At 48.3% G+C, this 17,747-nt stretch overlaps 1 protein-coding gene across 10 annotated transcripts in view; it reads right to left on the reverse strand.

Moving 5' to 3' along the window:
• GOLGA1 (golgin A1) overlaps positions 1-17,747 on the reverse strand; it is a 48,717-nt gene that overhangs the window by 2,482 nt on the left and 28,488 nt on the right. For 5 of the 10 annotated variants that reach the window (XM_077850643.1, XM_077850637.1, XM_077850639.1 and 2 more), the window contains 10 exons: positions 17,256-17,351; positions 15,617-15,766; positions 14,784-14,879; positions 7,951-8,040; positions 6,806-6,908; positions 6,554-6,696; positions 5,907-6,050; positions 1,842-1,901; positions 1,089-1,259; positions 535-621 (listed from right to left, as the gene is read on the reverse strand). In XM_077850643.1, coding sequence (XP_077706769.1) covers positions 535-621; positions 1,089-1,259; positions 1,842-1,901; positions 5,907-6,050; positions 6,554-6,696; positions 6,806-6,908; positions 7,951-8,040; positions 14,784-14,879; positions 15,617-15,766; positions 17,256-17,351 — 1,140 coding nt within the window. The other 5 variants (XR_013353764.1, XM_077850644.1, XM_077850646.1 and 2 more) reach the window with 5 other exon arrangements.

The following is a 17,747-nucleotide window of genomic DNA, read 5'->3' on the forward strand; positions in this document are numbered from 1 at the left end:
CTTTAACAATTTCTTTTTGTTCTATTACTTCGGCAGGTACTTTCTGAATCTTTTATTTATTTATTTAATTTATTTTTTAAAAAGATTTTATTTATTTATTCATGAGAGAGAGAGAGAGAGAGAGAGAGAGGCAGAGACACAGGCAGAGGGAGAAGCAGGCTCCACACAGGGAGCCCGACGTGGGACTCGATCCCAGGTCCCCAGGACCACACCCTGGACTGAAGGTGGTGCTAAACCGCTGAGCCACCCGGGCTGCCCTGAATATTTTATTTTTTTAAAGGTCTGGATGGGGGACCAGACCTGGAGCTGCAGATGTTAGCACTATCAGTGAAAATGCCTTGGAAGACATGAAGCCTGTTGATGGAGCCCACAGCACAGCTGTGTGTGCATAAGGCACGTCCTCAGTACGTACCGCTGGGAAAGAGTTCACCGTGGACGCCGCCAAGGCAGCTGTGGGCCAGCTTCCCCGCCACTGCCGCTGCTGGGCTTGCGAACGACAGTTTCTAAGCGCCAGACGCCAGGCCGGAGACCTACCTTATACTCCAGGGTTTCTTTGAGCATGTTCTCTTCCTCTTGCGAGAAGTTCAGCAACACAGACACAGCTTTTATAAGGTGAAAAGCCTGTAAGAAAGTAAGTTTTGCTGCCATGGGCCTTGGTGGTGGCGGAGGGGGTGGTCGGAGGTCTAAATGGCAGCGCTTCCTGGGTCTGCTCCCAACTGGAGGGCAAAGTTGGGCTTCCTCAGGTCTGACAACAATGACCCGTTTTCCTCCCTCCATCTCTTCCTCCGGGAACTGGAAGATTCCCAGGACATCCACAGCAGCTCCCCTGCTCTTCAGCAGGATGGAGGAATGCGGGGCAGGTTCAGCACCCAGCCCACACGGCCTCCCAGGAGCCAATCCCCTTCTCAGTCCCCCTGTTTGCTGCAATGAGGTCAGTGCCAGCTGGAGAAATGACCAAGTACCCACCCTGGCAGTCAGATCAGACCATGTGAGAGGAAGACAGACATGGACTTGGTGGGAAGCCAGGAGAGGCTGGGACGAATGAGCCAAGCCCTCAGTACCCAAAAGGCAACTCACAAGCCCTTTACCTCAGATTCTCGACAGGACATGAATTTCAGAACCACGTGTTTCAGGTATTCAAAATTGATCTCGCGAGCATCAGTCAGGTCAGTGTTATTTGTGACAGAAGGAGCCATGTTTGGCATCTCAGGGCCAGGCTTCTCCCGGACTTCAAAGAGCTCATTGTCGGGTCTGATTTTCTGAAAGCCAAATGGAAAGATGCTACGTTGAACCCCTCGTGACAGGTCTGAAAATCTCCTGGGAGAGTCAGCTGGCCCCACCTGTGACCCCCACTGCTCCTTCACGCGCCCTGCACACAGTAGCAGGAGGGAGCCTCGCCCAGGAAGGAAGAAGGCTCAGCCCCTGGGGGGGAGGGGCTCTGAGAGGAAGGACAGAAATCATCTGGGGGAGTTCGGGCATTTCCTTCACCCGTATCAGGACACGTCTGGGGCAGTGAGCACCCCCAAAAGGGCAGAGGCGCTGCTCTCCTATGTCGGGGCATGGCACTCTGCTGTTCACCTGAGGTGCACACCTCAATGACTTCTCAGGGCACAGACGGGCTTAGAGAAGGATGGCAGTGCCCAAAGTCACAAAGCTACTTTTCAGAGGCATGTTCAAACTGGCAGAGCCATTGTCCCACCAGCTAACATCTGGCTTTCCAGAAACCTCTTGCAATCATCCGAGGTGGGGGCATGGGGCGAGCATCACCAGGCAGCAAGGGACCCCAGGAAGACCAGAGAGCCAGCGAGGGCACAGGCTGCAGGGACCAGAGGGGCACTTACCAGTTCCTTCTGGAGAGTCTTTTTGAGTTCCAGCATCCTCTGCTGCATCTGCTTTATGGTCTGAGACAAAGCCCCATCCCAGCAAAAAGCCACTCATTAAATGCACATCTCACCATCTTTAAGGTACAAAGGACGACAGAGCAGACAGCCACCCCCTTGGAGCCCCATGCACCTGTTCTAAGGCCCTGCCTTGTCTCTTGAAAGGCTTGTGTCGTCACACCTGTGTGCCTGGGGCTCTTCCCCTTTCTGGCTGCTTTGCTTGCACATGCTCTCCAAGCCCCACAAAGGCCACTGTCACACACCACCTGTGGAGCGCTCAGGCCCCAGGGCTGCCCCAGCCTACCCACTCAGGACTGCTTCTGGTGCTCGCTTCTGTTAGGAGCGCAGCTGGAAACACCTCCGTACAGTCCACTTTGTCCTTCAGAATTCTGCTTATGTGCCCGGATCCCACCACTGCTCTCCTAAGACATCAGCATTTTTAATGAATGTGTAAAAGATCATGGTTTTTCTGTCCTTATCTATTTTTAAATTTTTCTTTATTTTAGTGAATTTAATTGGTATTGAGCCATAGTGTGATTTATTCTATACCCTAGTAATCATTAGAAAGACTAACCTCTGCTTTCCCAATGAAAGCACGTACTGTATAATCAGCAATAATGGAAAAAAATGTTAAACGTTTCTCCAAAGTCTCACAACTGTAACATATCAAAATTAGTTTTTCCTGTGGACTTCCTGTCCATGTCCCCAATCCTGCATCAAGTTGCTAGAATTTTGAATAGGGTTTTAATTTATCAGAATTTTCACACCTTTCCACAGTTATTTTTTTTTAAGATTTTTATTTTATTTATTTATTCATAGAGACACACAGAGAGAGAGAGAGAGAGAGGGAGGGAGAGAGGCAGAGACACAGGCAGAGGGAGAAGCAGGCTCCATGCAGGGAGCCCGATGTGGGATTCGATCGCGGGTCTCCAGGATCATGCCCTAGGCTGCAGGCGGCGCTAAACCGCTGTGCCACCGGGGCTGCCTCTTTTTTTTTTTTTTTTTTTTTTTTTTTTTTTTTTTTTTAGAGTAAGCTGTATATCCAATGTGATGCTTACACTCAAGACTCCGAGATCAAGAGTGGCAGGCTCCACTGATAGGGCCTGCAAGTGCCCCTTGATTTTAACTTTTATTTTTATTTATTTATTTATGAGAGATATATATAGAGAGAGGCAGAGACACAGGCAGAGGGAGAAGCAGGCTCCATGCAGGGAGCCCGATGTGGGACTGGATCCCGGGACTCCAGGATCAGGTCCTGCTGAAGAAGGGCTAACTGCTGAGTCACCCGGGCTGCCCTGATTTTAACTTTTAATGTGACAGTAATTCCAGGGAATGCTCCCTGTCTTAAAACGGGACTGAGCCTCCCTTTTCTTTTCTTTCTTTTTTTTTTTTTAAGATTTTATTTATTTATTCATGAGAGACAGAGAGAATGGCAGAGACACAGGCAGAGGGAGAAGCAGGCTCCATGCAGGGAGCCCGACTTGGGACTCGATCCCGGGTCTCCAGGATCACGCCCCGGGCCAAAGGCAGGCGCTAAACCACTGAGCCACCCAGGGATCCCCGTGAGCCTCCCTTTTCAAAGTGGCAATCAGCTTTGCTTTCTCCCGAGGTATGTCCACAGTTTCTCCCCAGAAATGAGATGGCTCTGTCAGGGGCCCAGCTCCTGTCAAGCACATTAAATGGCCTCCAAACACACCCTATTTTACAAGTGGTAACGTGTTGTTTCAATCTGTTATTCTCTTGACTGACCATGAGGCTGAACATTTACCCAGAAGTACATTTGCTATTTTATGTTACCTGATTTTCTAGGTTTTTGGCTCACTGATTAATTCGTCTAACAAATACTGATTGAGACTCCACTGTGTGGTGGACAGTGACCTAGAGGCTGGGGAAAAGCAATAAGCAAAACAAGAAAAATACCTGCTCTCAGGAGGGAAAAGTGTCAATAACCAAACTTTCAGTATATCAGAAGGTATTAGGAGGCGTGGAGAGAAAGAGGTAGGTCAGGGGACAGGAGGTTCTGAGATGAGGGCTGCCAGTGATAGCACAGAGGCCTCGTTGACAAAAGGATACCATAAAGGAAGTGAGGGAATTGCAGGAAGAATCTTCCAGACAAAAGGCTCAGCAAGTGCAAAGGCCCTGAGTCAGGAGGGTGCTTGGTATTCACAGAAAGGCAAGGCCGATGTGGCTGAGGGGGAGTGCTGCAGGTGACAGGGGGGGCACAGAACAGGGTACCAAGGGGCCAAAACACACAGGGCACCATGTGCCACCGCAAGGACTTGGCTCTTACAGAGAGATGGGAAGTCATCAAAGGGCTGGAACCAAAGGGTGACAGGGAGCCAGTCAGAAGCCCAACACCAGCCTGTAGGGGAGAGACAATGGCAACCCGATCTTGGGTGGCAGCAGTGGTGGGAATAAGGAGCAGCTCATTTGAGGTGTAGTCTGAAGAAACAACTAAAAGGACTGGTTAACGGTGTGGATGATGCTTGTGGAAGAAACAAGGGGGTTGGGCAGCCCCGGTGGCGCAGCAGTTTGGCGCTGCCTGCAGCCTGGGGTGCGATCCTGGAGACCTGGGATCGAGTCCCACATCGGGCTCCCTGAATGGAGCCTGCTTCTCCCTCTGCCTGTGTCTCTGCCCCTCTCTCTCTATGAATAAATAAAGTCTTAAAAAAAAAAAAAAAAAGAAACAAGGGGGTTGAGAATGACACCATGATTTTTATTTTTCCCATATCCTGAGCTAAGAAGGGTGGCAGCTGTGCTAGGCATACAGTGAGTCTGAAGTTTGGTTTTGGATGGTGTAAGTTTCAGATGCTTTTTAGACACTGCTGCGGAGGTACAGAGATGATTGAGGGTTCCCAGGGGCTGTGTGGGTTTGCGAGAAGGACATGGACGCTCCCAGCGCAGAGAGAGGAGTCTGAGGGGTGGGCCCTGGGGCACATGGTATTTGTGAGCTTTTCTATATGTATTTATTTTTTCTTTTTAATTTTTAATTTGTCAGAGAAAGATACACACAGAGAGAGAGTGCACATGAGTAGGAGGTAGGGGCAGAGGGAGAAGCAGGCTCCCTGCTGAGTAAGGAGCCTGATGGGGTACTTGATCCCAGGACCCTGGGATCATGGCTGGAGCCAAAAGGAGATGCTCAACTGACTGAGCCACCCAGGTGCCCCTCTGTATATTATATTTCACAGTAAGATTAAATGTGTGTGAAAGAGACAGAGAGAAAGAGCACTTTTCCCTTTTGTTAAAGCTCTGAACAAATACACACCCACAATGACACACTTGAGGCTAGCGTGATGAGCAGCCAACACTTTAACTTGCCAGGACCCCTGGAGACAAGGATCAAATGACACCCCACATGTGCAGGTGCAGAGGCTGGAGGAGAGGTGGAATCATGACATTTACCAGGCCTCTGCCAAGTACCAGAAAGTTGACGGGACAGCTAACAAACACTTTCATTTCACCCCCCAACATGCCCCCCCAGTAAAACCACTTGAAGACTGACATCGCTGGGTTGTTTCACAGCTGTGGAAAGGAAGTAAGAGGTAAGGTCCAACATGACCCACTGGTGACAGCAGAGGTGGGTGTGAACATCTGAACTTGCTGCTGCTTGAGCTCTAACACTCTGGATGTTATCTCACATGGGGGAACGTGTGAAAGGCAGGCAGCGAGGTGGAAATCCAGGAAAAAGGCCTTCGGATAAAGAGGGAAGATCTCCCCCAAGATGTGCCCAAGGGCATCCACAAAACTCTCTTAAGAAGGGACCAAATAGGGATGCCTGGGTGGCTCAGTGGTTGAGCGTCTGCCTTTGGCTCAGGGTGTGATCCCGGGGTTTGCAATTGAGTCCTGCTTGGGCTCCCTGCAGAGACCCTGCTTCTCCCTCTACCTGTGTCTCTGCCTCTCTGTGTGTCTCTCATGAATAAATAAATAAATCTCTCTAAAAAAAAAAAAGAAGGAACCAAACGGTTAAAGGCACAGATACAGGAAGGGTGCAGGGAGATAAACAGCTGAGGCAAAGGGCCCCATCACCTTATTTTTCTCCAGAAGTTGCTGCTCCAAGTCCTGTTTGTCCTTCTGTAGCTGCTCTAGGTCCATGACCCCCACCTCGCCATTCGGGACGCCCTCTGCGGCTGAAAGCTGGAACGTGGGGTCCTGCGTGGCCCTCGAGGTTACCTACAGAATGGCGGCAGCAAGCTGAGCCAGGACAAGGTTGGGGTGACGCTAAGCCATAGGTCTGTGGGGAAGGGGACCAGATTGGTTCTGGAGGTGCAGACTGAGGTACTGGAACAGGCAGCTGGCCGAGAGCCATGCCTCAACCGTGGAGCTCCTGTCCTATGCCTTCCAATGTCATAATCACCTGTCCACACAGCAAGGGTCTGGACACCTGCCTTTGACACGTGGTACCACATCCGATGGGCTCCTCAACACCCACAAGCTCTTACTCGGTTAAGCACCCCACTTTAAAGATGGGGGTGAAAGCACAGGGAATTGACTTGCCCAGCATCCTGGAGGAGCATCAGTGCTTCCCCCTGCATCTTCCTATCGCCTCCTAGTGGCAAACAGCAGTCGGTGGTCAGCCATGTGTCCTGCCACAGCACTTTCCTGCCACCCGCTGCCTCTGCCACAGCACATGCTGCCGCCCCCAACCCAGGCCAGTGGTTCAGATGGGGACTCACGAGAGGCTCGGGCACCGAGCGTGTCAAGCCCTGCTCTGGGCTGGGTAGCCTCAGCTCCTCGTCCCTTGTAGTCCCCCTCAGGCTCTGCAGGGCTTCCAGCTCACTCTGCAGCTGGCGTGTTTGCAACAGGACAGAGTCGTGACCTGGGCCGGGCAGAGGGGAGCATGGTCAGCCCAGTGACTCCACGCCACTTCGGGGCAGGGGTACTGGGTCAGGGCAGGTGAGCAGGCTCCACAGGGGCAGACTCCTTACCTTTCTTCAGTTGGAAGATCTCCTGCTCTTTCTGGAGAATCACTTCAGCCCTTTCCTGCAAAGTCTGCTCTTTCTCGTCTACCACAGCTGTGAGGTTAGCAGCCTTGGACAGAAAGACCAACATGAGAAGGCTGGTGACAGTAACCCCATTTCCCCCAAAAGGAATCTCCAATTTTCCATGACCCAGGGTCCCCATGAATCCCTCCCTGCAGTCCACGGCCTAGAACATCCCCTAAGTTAAGCTCTGCTCCTCTGGACATGCACAGAGCAGGGGCCAGGGCCCGACACAAGAGCAACTGCCCTTGCTGCCCACCTGGCCTATGCTGGGCCTACCGGACATGCGGCTGTTGTGCCCGGCCTTCCAGCAAGCTGCATAACCATGACTTCCAGGTCCCGAGTACCTGCCACACGCCTGACATTTGATACACGTGACCTTGTTACACCTGATGTTTATGTCTCCTGAAAGGTGTAATTATCCTAAAGTCTTTCCAGAGGCAACTGAGACTCACATTTGTTAGGGGACTTACTGAAGGCCTAGAGCCCATTCACTACAAGTCTGGGGCCTGAGGCAGAGTCTTTATGAAAAGGAAGGTGTTCCCCACCCTTCCCGCTGAGAGCTCAGGTGAATTATAGTCTTGCGGGCCTATGGGCAGTGATGGCCCCCTACGGAATTCGAGCCCAGCAGGTACCCGAATAGGGGCTTTTCCCCAGGTGAGCTTTATAACAATAACTGACCATCAAAAATCGCAAAAGCCTTATCCTGTGGGATGAGGTTTATTTATGTATGTATGTATGTATGTATGTATGTATGTCACAGAGAGAGACAGAGAGAGGCAGAGACATAGGCAGAGGGAGAAGCAGGCTCCATGCCGGGAGCCTGATGTGGGACTCGATCCCGGGTCTCCAGGATCGCGACCTGGGCCAAAGGCAGGTGCCAAACCGCTGCGCCACCCAGGGATCCCGAGGATTCTTTATAATACTTTCTCCAACCTTCCTAGAGACATCAGGGGAATCACGCAGTTAATGGCATTCCTGAGACCTCTGTCCACCCCCCTGTCCTGGACACACGGGGAGGTAGGCTGGTCCTACCTGAGGCTGGAACACACCACCCTTGGGCCCACACCTCAGGGTCACATGGGGCCTACCTGTCGCTGGAACTCTTCTCTCTGCTTCCGCACCTCCTCTAGGGCTTGAGCCATTGCAACACTTACAATTTCTCTCTGGCTCCATTCTTCCTACAATCCAGAAGATAGGGAAGAGGGTGGGTCCCAAAACTCATTCCACAGCTTTTTTTAGCTGCATACTACCTGCAGCCTATTAAGGGCCAGACTAGTGTTCTTCCTGCTTTTTGGGGTTCCTGGGCTGCCCTCTTGCTGTTATGTCTTCTGTATCCCTCTGGGAACTGTCCTGGTGGGAAACCCACCGACCTCTATGCAAATGGACACACCAGCCAGTTCTTGGGCTGAGGTTAGGGCATCCAGAACTTGAAGAGAAGAGCTGGTCTAGTGAAATCAACACAAGAAGATTCTCAGGCCCCTGTGAATGGACTAGTGGACTGGAGCAACCCAACTACAGGAAAAATAATAAGGGATGACTGAATTAGAATAGGGCAAAATGCCACAGACTCATCAAAACTATCCATTTTCTTTTTTTTCTTTTTTTTTTTTTTTTAAAACTATCCATTTTCTAGGAGAGAAAGGCTCTGAGATGTTAAAGTGCCTGAGGTCCCACAGCTGGTTAGTGGCACAGCAGGTTTCAAGCCACCATCTGAGTTCAGAGCCAAGGCTTTGGATGTTAGACTCTCCCACCTGGATTATTTCTTATGCTGAGCAGGGCTGGCTCTTCAGCCTTCCCCAGAGCACAGGGATTGTCTCCTGAGAAATGCATCAGTCCTCTTCCCTGAGACAGAGGCCGTGCTTACTGCTCAATACTCAGACTTCTCAGGGGCCTTCATTCTGGTCAGGGACGTCTACTGTTTCTGTCTACTATCAGGATTGCCCTATTCTGGGGGTAAGAGCCTCATTATTGCTATTCCCCACTTCCACCCCACAGTTCCACATGGTTCTGGTAGGGCTGCCAATAACAATATGCCAATTTTGTGGTTACAAGGATAAGCATGTAATTCAGACCTAGCTGATCATAGTACTGCAGCCCAGGGCCAAAATGATCTAAGAGGTGGCTCTGTTATCTAAGATGGACCAATCAAAATCCCTTTTTATATCAGAATCCTTTTTTATATAGTGAAACCTAGGGAGAGAAGTCCTCTTTCCTAAGCTGGCATGTTACCAGCTTGGAGGTGCTATGGTGGTATCCTCCTAATTTGTATACCGCAGTCTGCATCATGGAGAAAAAGCAAGGCCAAGTTTGGTAACTGAGAGGGCAAGAAACAGCATGATGCAGGAAGAAGAGACCTGAGTCCCTCACCACTCAGGTTGTAGTTGGACAAGACTTTCTGGTTCTGTGAGCTACTTATCTCCCCTAATGACACCTCCCTTTCCAGTGATACCGGTACAAGTTGGTTAATGGAGGGAGAGGCCAGCCTCCTGACCAGAGGCATTCTGGCTCCTACTGTGGAGTTGTCGGAATTGAACTTCTGTTGAGTCTGTTTCTAGTAAAGACGAGAAAAACAAGTGCCTGAATTCAAGAGTAGAGACCTTGCTTTACCCTAGACAACATCTCTCAACAGGGGAGACTTTGTTGATACAGGAGAAGCACCTCTGAAAAACCCTGGCCTGTGGGTCCAGGTTGAGGGTGGTAGAAGCCTTTTCTGGGGAGAGTGAGAGGAGAGCTCTGACTGCTGATGCCTAAGAGGACGGCAGGCAGACCAAGAGAAAGACAGGAAAGCAGGTCGGGGCAGGAACCAGAGACTCAAAGCACCTCTATGCCAGGAACTGCAGGCAGCACTTTTCATCCAGGGTCACACTTGATCCTCAGGGTAATCCTCTGGAAGTCAAGGGTTAATAGGTTCAGTTTGAAGAAAAAAAAAAAAAAAAGGGAAACTAGATTCCCTCAAAAATCAGCCAGTGAGGGGCTTGGCTGGCACACAGAACGGAGTCCACACAGCTGTGAAGTCCGCGCTATTGCCTCAGAGCCACAGTCGAGCCTGGACTATGGAATTTGAGGCTGCTTGGCATAGCTCAGGTCTGCTGCAGAAGCCACTGGGCTTCCTAGCTTTCCATACCTGGGAATGACTTTCCTGAGGGAATTCTAAATATATATGCACCCAAAAACAGTGCTTCAAAATACTTGAAGCAACGATTGACAATTAAAGGGAGAAAGAGACAAATCCAGATCACAGTTCCAAGGTTCAGCATGCTGCTCTATGTGACGTAACGAGAATACAAGAGAGAAGAATCAGAACACACTCAGGAGATACGGACAATACTATGACCCCGTATGGCGTACTCTCCCCAGCAGCAGTGTGTGTGGAGATACTTCCCAAGACAGACTATAGGCCGGTCATTAAGACAAGCCTCAATAAGTATCAAAGGACTGAAATCAGTTGGTGTCTTATTGACTGTCATAGTATTAAACTAGAAATCCAAGATATCAAAAAAATTCCCTAAATGTGTGAAAATTAAGCCCACTTCCTAACAGCCTGCATGGGCTGGGTTTTAAGTTACTGCTTATCAGCCCCCCTTTATACCCAGGGCTTTGCCTGCTGTACCTGGGACTCTGCTCCTCAGGCTGGTTCCATATGAACCTTAGCCCACAGGAGGCGCTTGGGGGAGACTGGAAGGCAGGGGACAGAGCCAAAGATGTGCTCCGTCCTCCTCGTTTCCAGATTCTGTGAGCAGTGCTGCTTGGTCCTGGCAGCAGCGACTTCTTCCCAAAGCAGTAGTACATCCATGCGGCAGTTTTTCCCCACACTCGGGGCTGACTTCATTCCCCCAAGACCCCCAAGTGCCCACTGAACAGTGCCTCCCACTCACAGGTCTAAGTATCAGATCTATGGAGCTCTTTGTCTTAATCCCTAAGATTAATAATTCCACCTTCTTTGCTCTGTTCCCTTAGTCGTAGCCATTCCTGCAGGGAATGGCTTCATGAGATCTTCTATCAGTTTCTGCTAAAAACTTTACATAAGAACATAAATTCTCAAATAATTGGTATGGTTCCTTTCTCAGGACTGGACCCAGATGGGCACAGTGCAGGACAGATTTTTGTTTCTTTCTGTGTACATTAGCTGCAATGATCATTGCTCTTCATTCTTCCTTACAACAGCTTTACATCTTTCATGCATCTATCTAGAATCTTCCTTCACCTGAATGATGCTCTCTAGCACTTCCTTTATTTTTTTTTTGTCTAGCACTTCCTTTAGTGCAAATCTGTTGGTGACTAATTCCTGTTTCTGTTTTATTGTTTTTTTTTTTTTAAAGATTTATTTATGCATGAGCGACACAGACAGAGAGAGAGAGGCAGAGACATAGGCAGAGGGAGAAGCAGGCTCCATGCAGGGAGCCTGATGTGGGACTCGATCCCGCGTCTCCAGGATCACGCCCTGGGCTGAAGGTAGGCGCTAAACCACTCAGGGATCCCCATGTTTTATTGGTTTTTATAGTTCTACTATCATGCTGTCTCTGGCTATAGATTTTATTTTTTAATTTTTAAAATTTGTTTATTTATTTTAATTTTATTTATTTCAGAGAGACACACACAGAGAGGCAGGGACATAAGGCAGAGGGAGAAACAGACTCCCTCTGGGGAGCCTGATGTGGGACTTGATCCTAGGACCCCGGGATCACAACCTGAGCCAAAGGTAGATGCTCAACCACTGAGCCACCCAGGTGTCCCTCTGGCTATAGATTTTTAAATTTATCCTGGGGGTGCCTGACTGGCTCAGTAGGAAGAGCATGTGATTCTTGATTTTGGGGTTGTAAATTTGAGCCCCACACTGGGGACAGATTACTAAAACAAATAAACCTTTTATAAAAAATATTTTATTCATTTATTCATGAGAGACAGAGAGAGAGAGAGAGAGGCAGAGACACAGGCAGAGGGAGAAGCAGGCTCCAAGCAGGGAGCGCGACATGGGACCCAATCCCGGGACCCCAGGATCACGCCCTGGGCCGAAGGTGGCGGGCACTAAACCACTGAGCCCCACCCAGGGATCCCCACAAATAAACCTTTTAAAAAAGCTCAACAATAACAGGTGCCGGGGATCCCTGGGTGGCTCAGTGGTTTAGCGCCTGCCTTTGGCCCAGAGCATGATCCTGGAGTCTTGGGATCAAGTCCCACATCAGGCTCCCTGAGTGGAGCCTGTTTCTCCCTCTGCCTATGTCTCTGTCTGTCTCTCATGAATAAATAAAAATAAAATCTTAAAAAAAAAAACAACAGGTGTCTGGGTGCCTCAGTTGGTTAAGCATCTGCCTTTGGTTCAGGTCATGATCCCAGGGTCCCAGGTCCTACCCACATCAGGCTCCCTTCTCAGTGGGAAACCTGCTTGTCCCTCTGCCTGCCATTCCCTCTGGTTGTGCTCTCCCTCTCTCTCTCTCTCTCTCTCTCTCTCAAATAAATAAGTAAAGTCTTTAAAAAAATTTTTTAAAGTAACATTTATCCTATTTGGATTTGTAAGAATCCTCATACCTATACCTGTGACTTGACAGCTTTTAGCAGTTTGGAAACTTCTCAGCTATTATGCTTCAATAATTGCTTTGGTCTCAGGGCACTTGGGTGGCTCATTCATTTGCGTCTGACTCTGGGTTTCCACTCAGGTCACTATCTCATCAGGGTTGTGAGACCAAGCCCTGTGTCAGGCTCTGTGCTCAGCGTGGAATCTGGCTGGGATTCTCTCTCCCTCTCCCAACCTCCCCCTGCTCTCTTTCTCTCTCTCTCCAAAATAAATAAATAAAAAATAAATAAAATCCTTGAAAAAAAATTGTTGCTTCAGTCTCACTTGTGTGCTCCCTTCTGGGTCCCCACGGACCTGGGATCAGGCACCTTGCAGCATCCTGTCTTTTATCATGCCTTTTCTATATTTTATTCTACCCTTCCTTCACTTCGCTAATTCTCTAGTGAGTTCTAATCTGCTCTTAAACATATTCATTATTTTTTTAATGTATTGTCATTTATTTATTTTTAAAGATTTTACTTATTTATTCATGACAGAGAGAGAGAGAGAGAGAGAGAGAGAGGCAGAGACACAGGCAGAGGGAGAAGCAGGCTCCACGCAGGGAGCCCAGTGCAGACTCGATCCTGGGACTCCAGGATCATGCCCAGGGCCGAAGGCAGGCACTAAACCGCCAAGCCATCCAGGGATCCCCTGTATTGTTTTTTAAAACAATTTTCCTGAAGTATAACAATATGCTATGCACATCTCAGATGTGCAACGTGGTGACTTAGGGTGAAATTAACAATGAAAACCATGAAAATACTCATTACCCACGAAAGCTTCCTCATGCCCTTTGGGGTCTACCATGTTCTATGTTCCAGCCCTACACACTCTGGCTCTCACGTTCTTATATGTTTTCCTTTTAACACTGCTGCTTTTTAGTAGTTACCAGATCTCTGCTGAAAATTTCAATTTTTCCTTTATGCCCTTAAACATAGTAAGTGATGTAATATCTGAACCCCCTAATTTCTGTACTTGCTTCCTTTCCAGAACATTCTCTACAAACAGCCAGAGTAATCATTTTAAAACAAAACCTCTCCCATCACTTCTTTGCTTAAAACTCCCAAATGTTTCCCTGCCTGCCTCCTCTCATCTTGTTCGCCCCTAGCCCCCTAAGCGGCAGCCACACCAGCCTTTATGCTATTCTCCGAACTAAGCTTTTTTCTGTCTCAGAGCTTTTCTATTTGTGATTTCTTCAGTCTGGACTATTCCTTTTCCCAAAAAGGCACATTGCTGGCTCCTTCTCAAGAGTCAGGGCTTTTGCTCAAATATCACTGAAGCCCTCCCTAACCTCCATATTTAAAAGAGTCCTCTCTTCCCTACTCCCTGTCACTCACTCTGGTTTACTCTACACTGAATTTAATTTAATTTTTTTTTTAATTTAAATTTAAAATTTAAAAAAATTTAAAATTTAATAAAATTTTTTTTTTTAAAAATTAAAAAAAAGAGGATAATTAGTGCTCATCTGCTATCTCTAGTTACAGACTCCACAGGGTGGGGGGAAGGGGGTGAGTTTTGCCTGTTTTGCTCAGATCTCAGCACCTCCAGTGGTGCCTAAATGTTTGTTGAAGGAATACACAAACAGCTGTGACTCCAGGCACACACTTCCCATGATTCAGCACCACTGCATTAGCACCTACCTAACTTGGCAGAGACTGTTACTAAAAACTTACTTTATGCAGACCCTCAGCTGTGGATGTTCTGAGAAGGTCTCTGCCGAAAGACCCACAAGATCTCTGTGTTATGAACAAGTAGGGCAAGTGCTGCTATGATCCATCATCTAAGAGCTCCTATGAAAGGGGACAGAGAAGCCTGGAGGCCTTTAAGAAAGTGGCAGAAATTCTTTCCCTTGCATCCAGTTATGTCCAGGCAGAGAAGTGGGCAGCATCTGATTAAAGCACTGAGTTCTCAGAGGGGAAAGGGTAACAATCCAGTAGACTGTTTCTTCATCTCTACACACAGGCTCCAACATAAATACGTAAGGTCCTTACAACCATTTAAGTCCTTACTTTACCAATTCCACTGGAAAAGTCAACAACACTAGTGCTGTGACAACATGACTTCCAGGCAGCTGCTGACACAGACAGAGAGCTGGCTGAGTGAAGTCAGACCAGCATCATCTTAAACTAACTAGAGAACTTTGGGCAGAGCCTCAAATGACATTAACTGCAAAATGAGCATAATTCTTCCTACCATCCTGGATCACCGAGAGGACTTAATGAGTAACGATTTCTAGCAAATGTCTAACAGAACTGTTGAAGAAATGCTAGTTCACGCCTTCTCCACTCTGAGTATAAAACTTTCACCGCGCTGCTCCCAATACACGTGTAAAAGACAGGCTGTGACATGCTGGTGCTGTTAGATAAATACCTTTAGCTTCTTTAGTTCAAGCTGGTGGTGTTGTAAAGAACGTTCACATTCATTCTTACTTTCTCTGAGGGCTGCATTTTCTTGCTCCAGCTTTCTCTGCAAATTGAGAAATGCACATGTAAGAAGACAAGGGCTTTACCCTATTTCCCCTGGACACAGTCCTACAGACATGGAACCTTTGAAAATGCACCCCACCCTTTGTGGGGTGTGGTGTGGAGATGAGAATGGGGCAGGGGTAAGAAAAAGCCAGCTGACACATGCCTCACAAGAAGAAATATGGCACCTGACTCTGAAGATGCATGGCAGGGAAAGGAAGCAGAGAGAGGGAAAAGCCATGAGGGAGGAATGAGAATACTGCAGAGGAACAGTGGGAAGAGGCTGAAGGGTCTGCTCAGGAGGTACCAATGCAGCCCGTAAAAAGAGAAAACCCGGGGATCCCTGGGTGGCTCAGCGGTTTAGTGCCTGCCTTTGGCCCAGGGCGTGATCCTGGAGTCCCAAGATTGAGTCCCACATCAGGATCCCTGCATGGAGCCTGCTTCTCCCTCTGCCTGTCCCTGTCTCTCTCTCTCTCCCTCTCTCTGTGTCTCTCATGAATAAATAAATAAAATCTTAAAAAAAAAAAAAAAAGAGGAAAACCCATCTGTCTGGGTTTTATAAAAGGCAGGCTTTTTATATCCATTCTCATGAGCAGGTATCTTGCTGGAAAGAGAAAAGCTGCTCTAAAAAGTGGTTCCCTAGCTTAGCAGGGGCTGGTATTCTGTCAATGACTTGGCAGCGCAGCAGCATGTGAACCTGGCGCTTATAAGCCTGGCCTCCCTCCTCTCCTCACTCACCACCTCTTGCTCTGCAGCCGTGTGGTCAGCCACCCGGGCTCTCTCCAGGGCAGCAAGCTGGGCCTCCAGTGTGTGGACACGCTCTGTGCACTGCTGCTCCAGAGCAAGGGCCTGCTGCCGTATACGGCTGCTCTCCTGGTTTGCGGCGGCCTGTGGGGTGGGGGTGGGGACAATTATCCGTGGTGACAATAAGGACTCCATTCTCTCCCTCAGACCCAAAGATGGGTGTCCAGTAGAAAGAATTCTGCTTTCTGATCTCTGGCCCAGGTGCTGTTGAGGTCTCTACCTGCAGCTCTGCCTCTTGCCCCTGGTCTGTTCAGTAGTTGAAGTCTGGGACTGGTCTTGGTGCTAGGGGGATAGCTTAGGGCACCAGCCAGTCCTAAAACAGCCCTCTTTCACCTGTCTTGGTACTGCCCTCTATGGCTGAGGCTTCCCTACGGAGGCAGTATTGATCTTTAACTAATGATGGGGTTATGACCCAATGATCCCATTGTAAGTTGAAAATAGTAAGTTGAAACAAGCATCATAGCTTATCCTAGCCTACTTTAAATGCTCAGAACAAGGACCCCCTGGTTGGCTTAGTCAGCAGAGCATGTGACTCTTGATCTTGGGGTTGTGAGTCTGAGTCTCACATTGGGTGGAGATAACTTAAACACAAAATCTTTAAAAAAAAAATTTTTTTTAAATGCCCAGAACACTTACATAGCATGGGCAAAGCCTATTTTCTACTGAAGTGTTGACTATCTCATGTAATTTACTGAATACTGCACTGAAAATGAAAAACAGAAAGGCTGTATAGATACAGAATCGATGGTTTACTCTGTGATCACAGGGCTGCCTGGGAGATGTGGCTCCCTGCCACTGTCGGGCATGGAGGGAGAGTATCGTACTGTGCATTGTTAGCCCAGGAAAAGCTCAAACTTCAAAATTTGAAGTATGGTTTCTATTGAGTGCATATTGACTTTGCATCTCATAAAGTCAAAAATCATTAAGCTGATCAATCATAAATCAGGGACCATCTGTAAAATACAGTGAAGATGAACAAGGCCTTTGACCCAAGAAAGATGGGGGTTCTGCCATTTATTACCTAGGAGACCATGACCTCTGGGTTACTGAACCGGCTTCCTCTAGAGAATGAGGATAACAGCACATACCTCTGAGGTCTGTAGCAAGGACTGAAGGAAACACGTGCTGGATATTTAGCACAGTGACTGGCACGGCAAACGTACAGTAAGTACTGTTTTTATTTCTCTAGATTCTAATTCAACACTCCATTTGGGGCTGTGACAGCTGGCCAAACCCTTGGCCATGTTCTCCCCAGAGCCAGGACTATTCTCCACAGCCCTGGAGGTTGGAGGTTGGATTGTCAAGTTATCCCCTCCTACAGTCTCAGAACTAGGTTGGGCCCTATGGCCAGCAGTCAGATGGGAATTAGCCAGTCTCTCTCTCCTTTGGTAATTCAGATCCTCCAGCAGGTCCTGACTCTCTGCCTGCAGCTGCCCACCTGCTCACATCCAGCTCAACTGTATCGGAGGTCAGGTCCAAATACCTCACTAGAGTGAGTCTGGAGCAGCTAGCTGCAAAGGCGTAAAGGGCAAGCATCAGGTGCCTAGAACAAGCAGCCACAAGAACCACTTACGAGCTCCTGTATCTGAACTTCCTGAGCCACCATGACATCACCACTGTGCTTTAGCTTCTCCTCGGATGCCTGCAAGTTCTGCTGGAGTTCTTTCACCTGAGGGGGAAAGAGAAGCATTGTTTCATTCAAAAGAAGCTGAAAAGTGGTAATAATTAACTTTAAAAATCAAATCCATTTAAATCATAAAGCGAGTACATTACAGAATTTTTAAAAAATATTTTATTTATTTATTTGAGAGACAGCACACGAACAGAGGGGGACACGCAGAGGGAGAAGCAGACTCCCTGTTGAGCAGGGAGCTTGATGCAGGGCTCAATTCCAGAATCCCAAAATCATGACCTGAGCCAAAGGTAGACATCTGACTGACTGAGCCATCCAGGTACCCCCAGAAAATGTTTCAATTAGGAAAAAAGACACAAAGACACCTATAGATCTACCATGATACAACACCACCATCCTAACATATTTTCCTCTGCTGTATTTTTATGACTG

This window comes from Canis aureus, chromosome 16 (genome assembly GCF_053574225.1).
Source record: "Canis aureus isolate CA01 chromosome 16, VMU_Caureus_v.1.0, whole genome shotgun sequence".
Classification (NCBI taxonomy): domain Eukaryota; kingdom Metazoa; phylum Chordata; class Mammalia; order Carnivora; family Canidae; genus Canis; species Canis aureus.